Below are 8,151 nucleotides of genomic sequence, written 5' to 3'. Positions count from 1 at the left end.
CTCAGCTTCTGGTCTGATTTCTAAGATACCTCCCTTCCTCGGCTTCCCTTCGAACTTAACAGTAGTTCCCAGTTGCATATCTCCAACCTTCTTTTCGGGGGGCTTGCTTTTTTGTTTTCTGTCAGCATTTGTGGAGTCTCTGTCATCCTGCAGATTTCCAAGCAAAAGGAATGAGCACTTTTGTTTAGTTGTCTCTACAGGGAAATGTTTCCAGGGATGTGTTCTGCCACCATCTTTTGATGATAACACTCTACTACCTGATTATGTTTTATTTTATTTTTTATTTTATTTATTTTTTCTATCTTTTTTTAGGAGGCACTGATGATAGAACCTGGGACCTCCACCACTAAGCTCCACCAGCTCCATAAATTATTTTATTTTAAGCATAGGTCATAATGACAGTGGTGCACCTTTTTAAAATTGAGGTAAAATTCACGTAGTATAAAATTAACTCTTGAAAAGTGTAAAATTTAGTTGCATTTAGTATGTTGCCAATGTTCTTTAACTGTCACTTCTCTCTAGTTCCAAAACATTTTCTTCATTCCCTCAATGAACCGTGTACCCATTAAGCCGTGATTTCCCAATACTCCTCCCCAGGCCAGGCTGTCAAAAGAAAAATCCGTGTTGGACATTATTAATCAGGCAAGAATGACTTTACTCGAGGACTGCTGCAGGAGGGAAGAGAGGCTAGAACTCAACTCCAAGGAAGGCAGAGGTTTAGTTAGGAAGAAAACTTTTAACTGAATGTTACACATTAATTGCTAGGAGACCAGTCATCTTGTGATGTCACTGCTATTCAGGCTGAGAAGCATTGTGATGACATAGGATTAGTTTATCTGTGCAGCCTTAGCAAGGCAGCATTTGAAGCTGCAGTGTTGAAAACCATGCAGGTGAGAAAAATAACTGAGGGCAAATTTATTTAACATGGAAGTTCAAGATTCTTCTCCGAAAGACAGATCAACTCATTCAGAAACCTCCATTGCGTCTCCTTCCTGTGGTCACACATACACTGGGGACTCAGACTTGAGGTCTAAAATTGAAGAAAATGCTTTTCAGGCTTTGTCTGAAGGACCCTTGATAAAGAGACCACGTTACACATTTTGTGTTCCCCGGCCAGAAGAAGATAATGATTTTCTTTCTTTGACCTTCCCCAGAAAACTCTGGAAAATAGTTGGAAGCGACCATTTTAAGTCAATTTGGTGGGATGAAAATGGGACTTCTATAGTGATTAATGAAGAACTCTTTAAGAAAGAAGTTTTGGAAAGAAAAACCCCTTTCAGAATATTTGAAACTGAGAGTATGAAAAGTTTGGTTCGACAGCTAAATCTCTATGGTTTTAGTAAAGTGCGACAGAATTGTCAAAGATCTGCTTCTCTGGCTGACTTTCTGGCAGAAGAAAAAGAAGCCTCTGTTTTAAGCAAGGTATTCAAAGATTTTCAGTTACTGCTTACATGGGAAATAAATGATTTTATTTTTATATGTTGCTAAGTACATGAAAATATATATGAAGTAAAATTAGATTTTTTAAATGATGTGGGAAAATTAGGGTTAAAATTAATTTTAAAATACCAGGATAGCTTAGACATTAATCATTGAGGATTATGCAAAAAAAACTTGGAATTTTATCTTTGAGCTTTAAAGGCACTGAACTAAATGCAATTCACTGTACTTGTAAATATACAGCATATTTTCATTTGAAGATCATAATATTTAAATGTTTGTTTCCCAACAGTGAAATTTTGAAGACTAGTCAACAGGGTTCAGGTATTACTGATGATATTAACTTTATGTGATGAAACTAAAATCCGAGATTTTTTTGAGTTATATTTATTATTGTCTGACTTGCTCTTGGTTGAAAATGTCACTAAATAACGTTTTCCTTTGCTTTTAGTTACAGTTCTACCAACACCCAAACTTTAAACGAGGCTGTCCCCAACTTTTAGTAAATATGAAAAGAAGAGTCGGGATTAAAAATGCTTCTACCGTATCTGCTTCATTAGTTCAAGACTTCAACAAGAAGCACTTTAGAGCAGTGAGTAATGCGGACAATCAGAATTCCGGTGCAGTTGCTGAAACTAGTAGGGAAAGATTACTTTCAGCCTCTACAAATGTAAACGTGCCTTTAATAAGGCAGCCTTCGAACAGCCAGGAAGTTGCTAGTACAACTCCCCTAGTCAGAAGTGTTTTTTCTCCTTCATCAGCTTCAATTACACCATCAGAACAAATCCTAACAGATAAACATGGTGTTTTAAACCAGCTGACCACTTTTCACATGCAATCCCATAGCAGCTACACTCAAGCAAATGGCTACATTGTGAATTTTGTTAGAACTGCAACTTCTGTTTCTCAGTACCATATAGTATCTCCTATAGAGAACAATTACTCTGGACTGATGGTGGAGCCCCCTTCTGTCCCAACTGGTTATCCTGATTTACCAGCCCATGAGGCTTCTTTTTCCACCTTCCTACAAGGAGGCAACCCATGGCTCCCAATGGCTGTAATACCTGATTTGTCTGCCACCTCTCTTTTAAGGTCATCTCAACAACCATCTTCGTTATACCAACATTTTCCTCATTTCAGTTGACCTTCTACCAAAAGAGGTCCAGATTTTGCAGGATGAGAAAGACTAAAATTTTCTTTTGACAAGTGTCAACCTGCAATTCTCTAATTTGAACAATAAACTTAAGTGTTTATTGTCACTGTTTCGTTTTCCTTATTTTTTGAAATAATTAAGAACGAAATGGGGTGCAGCCGTGCTCAGAGATGTATTCCCCAAGTGCAATGAAGGTCTCATGATGGAGGAGGTTGTGGTTATGGGAGGAGTGGGGTGAGGGGGGTGGGAGGCATAGGGAACCTCATATATATTTTTTAATGTAACATTAAAAATAAATAAATAAATTTTGAAAAATGAAATGCAATGAGAAAAAAGTTAAAAAAATGATACAATAATATAAAATGTCTGGTAAAGGGAAACCTAGGCAGGCAAAAAGCAGATGAACAATTTCCTAGGGTGTCAGAGTGAGAATAAATTTTATTTGTTAACGATTATGAAAAGAATCTCTTCAGTGATAGAAATGTCCTAGAACTGGATTGCGGTGATGGTTACACATCTCAGGAAATGTACAAAAAGTCATTAAATTGTAACTTAAAATGGTGAGTGTTATGGTATGTGAATTATACCTTGATAAACTTGCTAAAACATTAAACGAATAAAGAAGTGTGATATCTACGAAAAACAAAAAAGAATAAAATGGGTCAGGCTCTTGTGCCATATTGTACTATATATATATTATATGTGTACTTCATTATGCAGATGACTTGGGTCATTTGAACCCAAGGATGTTTGAAATGTATGTAAATTATATTCATACTGGTATACTTAATTGTGTAAAGAAAGAAGAAAGAATGCAGTGTGTGGAGAATGAATGGGACTGTTTGGAGATAGGGAGAGGTAATCTACAATGAATCAAATGAGGGTTTGAATTAGGAGAGCATGGAGGAGGAAACAGATACTAAGATGAATCTAGGGAAGGTAAATACACACTATTTTCTCTAATACTTCCTCAAGTACATTGCATTTCCCTACCCCATTATTTTCAATAATGGCCTTGAGTTAGCAAAGAGGACTGACTTCATAAAGTACTGTCATGCTTGAAAGTCTTACATAATCTAGCCAGCCCCATAACCATGATGGCCATTAATTAATTCATCGCTGGAATAATAAAGACCGCATATCAAAACATGGAATTTTACAGCCTAGAGTTAGCAAGGGCCCTTTTTCCTCTGCCATCCTCAAAGACTTCCAAATGGTTTGTGCTGTTAATTGTGCTTCATGAGTCCACACTTTGACTTTTCTTTTTCTCCCCAAGATTTATTTATTCCTCCCCATTTTTATTCCCTGTTTGATCTTCTGCATCCACCTCTCCCCCGTCTTCTCCTCTCCCCCAGGATCCACCGGACTTGATCCTGGGGACCTCCGATGTGGAGAGAGGTTCCCCGTCAGCTGCGCCACCCCAGCTCCCGGCCTCCGCTGCAGCCCACCCTGGACTCTTTCCCCTTCGACCCTTCCCAGTTGCATCATCATCCCGCTGCCTGACCCAGCTGCATGGGCACTGGCCCACCAGGAGGGCACCTGTGCTTGCCACGCAGGCACTCACAAGGGCACTGGGCTCACCGCGTGGGCACTCAGCTTGTGATGTGGGCACTCACACGGGCACTCTGCTCGCCTAGCGGGCACGGGCCTGTTGTGCAGGCACGCCCCCTCCTCTCCTTCACCAGGAGTCCCAGGGATCGCACCTCGGCCCTCCCACATGGCAGGCAGAAGCCCCATCACTTGAGCCACATCTGCTCCCTCGCTTTGACTTTCATAATGCACACTTTTATTAGGTTACTTTCTTGCTGTATACAAAGGAGGCTTAATTCTGTATCCTGGCTTTTAATACCACATAGATTCTGAGCCCAGATCCTTAGCATACCTTAAGGCCCTTAAAAATGTGGCTTCTTTTCAGTTTTGCAACTTAAATCTCTGCTTCTCCACTCTTTGGAGCTCTATTCAGACAATTGCTTTTACCAATTCTCATTTCCATCTCGTAACTTCTGTCCAAGATCTGCCTGGGGCTTTCTCCCTGTGGACCCTCTCCCTCATTGCTTATCCTTTAGGTCTCAGCACAGCTGTCAACTCCTCAAGGAGGCCTGGTGTTCTCCTTGTCTGCCTTGGACACCCAGCACTGACGCAGGACAGTGGCTGGCACATCACCTTTTTCAGTACTTATTGAATGGGTAATAAGGAAATGCTTCTTTAAAATCTACTTTCATTGCCAAAAAAAAAAACAAAACAGTACACATGCCATTGCCATCAAACTACTACTGGGTGGTCTCCACTCTGCATTGCAAGCTTTGTTTTCACAGCCCTTGGACGTTTGCCAGCTGCCCTTGACACGTGAGTGGGGCTGTGGTGCTGGCCCTGAGAGACAGGTATTCATTGTCCCTTCCTGCCACATACCTCCTGAGATCTGAGGCATCCCCTCCCTATGATGAGTTTGTTGCTCTCCCTTCAGCCCCCAAAATTCATTTCTCATATCCCAGAACCTATCCCTTTTCCTGCTCATCCCCTATTCACAGATCTTTGTCCAGAAGGGTCAGGGTGGAATCCCAAATTTTCAAAATAAATCTATAGACTCCATGTGGCCCCTACCTACCCCTTTCATCCTGTACCCAGGAAGCAGCCAAGCAGAGATAAATGCTTGTATTCATCACGAGACTACTTCACTCAAATGTGTGGACCTGGAGGAGGTGAGGGTGGTAGAGTTTGGCATTTGTCCAGCGCTCAACAATACCAGATGCCCACAGGTGTTAGGGAGGATAGAACATCCGTCAAATACTTTTAACTCCCACTACTCTGTGGTTAAAGGTGTACTGTTGTCAGAATGTAAAGGGCCTGAGAAGCTGAAAACCCTGCTATCAAGGGGAATGAGAGTTCTAATTACAGTGATGTGGCTGGAGTAAATGGATTGGACTGGAACAGGAATAATGTAACCTGAAAAACGATCGCCAGCCATGAGCCAATACTCTGGGAGGGGGTCAGGGATCAGGGCAACATCCCTAATGTGATCTCCTTTACTAGGAGACAAAAGGATCATCTTTTGGCAGAAGTCACAAGTCTGCTATGTGGTAGTGGCTTCTGCGTCAGAATCACGGCTCTAATTTGTGGCACCTACCTATGAGTGGGTGTTGGTTTACAGTGACAGCCTGCGATGGGTAGGTACATTCAATTGGGGGTGTGATTCCAGTCGGTCTCAGCAGAGAATGAATCCTTACCATGGACACCTTCAGAGTGGCCTGAAGAGGGATTCCGTAATGTGCAGTTTTTAAAAATATAACGGCTTACTTTATCTGTTTCTTAGATGTTAACCCTTATATACGTGTGTTGATGGTAATTTCACCTTTTTTGATGACATAGAGTGACCACAATAGACAATTATCAGAAGATGATGTGGCTATATTGATGTCCTCTAGGCTGGGCTGGCTGTTCCTGCACTAAGAGATCTTGGATAGCGTACGCTATTCAGTTTTGTTCAGTCTCCTTTTCAGGCCACCACTTCTGAACTGTTAATGAGCTTGAGGGTGGGAAATCAAATAACCGAAATTATTAAAATCATATAAAACAAATGCATCAGCTCTAATGTATAGACTTTGTGACTTAAGTGGCTTGTTAAGAGCCATTGCATCAGCTCTAATGTATAGAATTTGTGACTTAAGTGGGTTGTTAAGAGCCATTTAAAGAAAAAACCATTACACCTTTCTCAGGTGTGTTCCATTTTGATGAGATTGCCAATAATCTCTGGAAGAATAAGGCATTGCTGTGCATAAATACTTAAACACCTTCATTTGACTCTTAATAGAAATGTGTGACAAAACACTGCCTTTATAAACAAAGAATTCTCTAACTTTAAGGTGACATTGGGTATTGGGTATTAGGTTTAACTTTCCAGTTTCTTACCTCCCCGCCCCCAAAGTGAACATAAACAAATGTCCTATTGATAATATCAGTCTGAAAAGAAAATTGAGGTGCAATCATGTTACAGTGAATGTGTGTCTGCTTCCGATACATTCAAAGACAGTATTAAAAAAGAAAAAAAAAAAAAGAAAATAGTTAAAAACAGGGCCTTTTGCATTTTCAGTCCGACAATTCAGACTGAAAAAAAAAAACTGCAAATACATATACATGCAAATTCTTCATATATACAAATCTTAACAAAATTAAGAATTTGCACACAAATTGGAAGGATCCATAGTAGTTTGAATTTTTCTACATGACTGTCTAATAAAATTTTCTCTTTTAGATCTAAAAGTCACTAGAAGTCTTCTGAAATTCTGATGTAAGAATTCAAGATATTCTCCATTCACTGCTCATATTTATGGTCACTGTGGTAAAGGCACTGCAGCAAGAACACAAAAACAATGCGTATTTTCTCATTTTTTTTCACCTGCAAACTGTAGCAAAACATGATCAGCTTTATTCTTCAGAGAGGAATTCCTCAACATTGTAAAAGAATTTAGACATTTGTAAATAGAAGAAGTCTGTAGAAAGGAAAAATTAAAGAATGATTAAAACCTTCCACGTTTGTTTTTGCAGCTTTCCAGAAGCAACGGTTCAAATGATTTTGGGTCATTCGTTCCGACATACATGATAGCACCTTCTTAAAAGTGGCTGATCTATTTCCCAGGAACATTTTTCACATAGCAATGTGGTTGTTAAAGTTATCCATACTGAAATGCACAAAAGCTAACATCTAAGAAAAATATGTACAGTACTGCAGCATAAATGAATGTGGTATCTGCAATAACTTAGTATTAGCCAATTTTTAAAATATGCCTGATACTGCTACCTTTTCCTGCAAACTCATAGATTAAATGTAACTGGTACCATGTTGTTACTCTGTTCTGCACATATCATCTGGTGCTTAACCCACAAGACAGGGTTTTTAAAGACTTCTCTTGTCTTGAAAGTGACACAAGACAGCAGTGCAAGAGGTGGGCAGATGTAATGTGACCAGATTAAAGTTTGCTCCCGTAAAGTGCCTAAATAAGGATAAGCTGTAAGAAAGGACTGGTTGATGAACTTCCTGTTGGAAATTGTCCTGTTGGTGCACTAGTCACAAAAGGACTATTAGATACTCCAGAGGCTGCAGCTTGACGAAAAGGGGTTACCACTGGCTTTGTTTGTCCAAATGCTGCAAACCTGGCACCACTGGGTTGTTGAGAAAAAGCTGTCTGTTGAGGGAAAGCTGTTTGGGCTGGGAAAGCAGGCTGCTGGAAGCTGCCAGTAAAGCTGGTGGGGAAACTGTGGGGAGCAGGGTACCAATCCTGCAGGCATGCTCATGGATGCAGCGGCAAAGGTTGAGGCTGTTGTTCCTCTGTTTCTGGCCTGAAATGGGTTTGTAGAAGATGCCACAGACGGGCGAGCAGCAGCAATGAATGGATTTGTGAAAGGCATAACTGGCAGATAGAGTAGGCACACTGGAAGAGTTGTAGCAAAATGAGGAGTTCTGAACTGTAGAAACTCACCACCGGCACTCCAGAAAGGTGGGTGAACAGTTTTTTATGCACGGGACCAGAGGAGAGTCAACCTCCAAATTCTGAGGCCCGTTT

General features: G+C 40.5%; 1 protein-coding gene across 1 annotated transcript; it reads left to right on the top strand.

The window, feature by feature from the left end:
- Nucleotides 1-815: 815 nt before the first annotated feature.
- Nucleotides 816-2,699, top strand: LOC139438583 (heat shock transcription factor, Y-linked-like). The gene is made up of 2 exons (XM_071213673.1): nucleotides 816-1,422; nucleotides 1,892-2,699. Exons 1-2 carry the CDS (start codon nucleotides 925-927, stop codon nucleotides 2,582-2,584), a joined length of 1,191 nt encoding a protein of 396 aa, XP_071069774.1. The 5' UTR covers nucleotides 816-924; the 3' UTR covers nucleotides 2,585-2,699.
- The last annotated feature ends 5,452 nt before the right edge of the window (nucleotides 2,700-8,151 follow it).

This window comes from Dasypus novemcinctus (genome assembly GCF_030445035.2).
Source record: "Dasypus novemcinctus isolate mDasNov1 chromosome Y unlocalized genomic scaffold, mDasNov1.1.hap2 SUPER_Y_unloc_1, whole genome shotgun sequence".
In the NCBI taxonomy this organism is placed as follows: domain Eukaryota; kingdom Metazoa; phylum Chordata; class Mammalia; order Cingulata; family Dasypodidae; genus Dasypus; species Dasypus novemcinctus.
This window is presented reverse-complemented; position numbering and strand designations above follow the sequence as displayed.

Excerpts from the sequence above, each read along its gene's own strand:
- LOC139438583 (XM_071213673.1), top strand. The coding sequence starts at position 925 with ATGGAAGTTCAAGATTCTTCTCCGAAAGACAGATCAACTCATTCAGAA. Across the intron at positions 1,423-1,891 it reads AAGCCTCTGTTTTAAGCAAG|TTACAGTTCTACCAACACCC; the intron begins GTATTCAAAGAT and ends CTTTGCTTTTAG.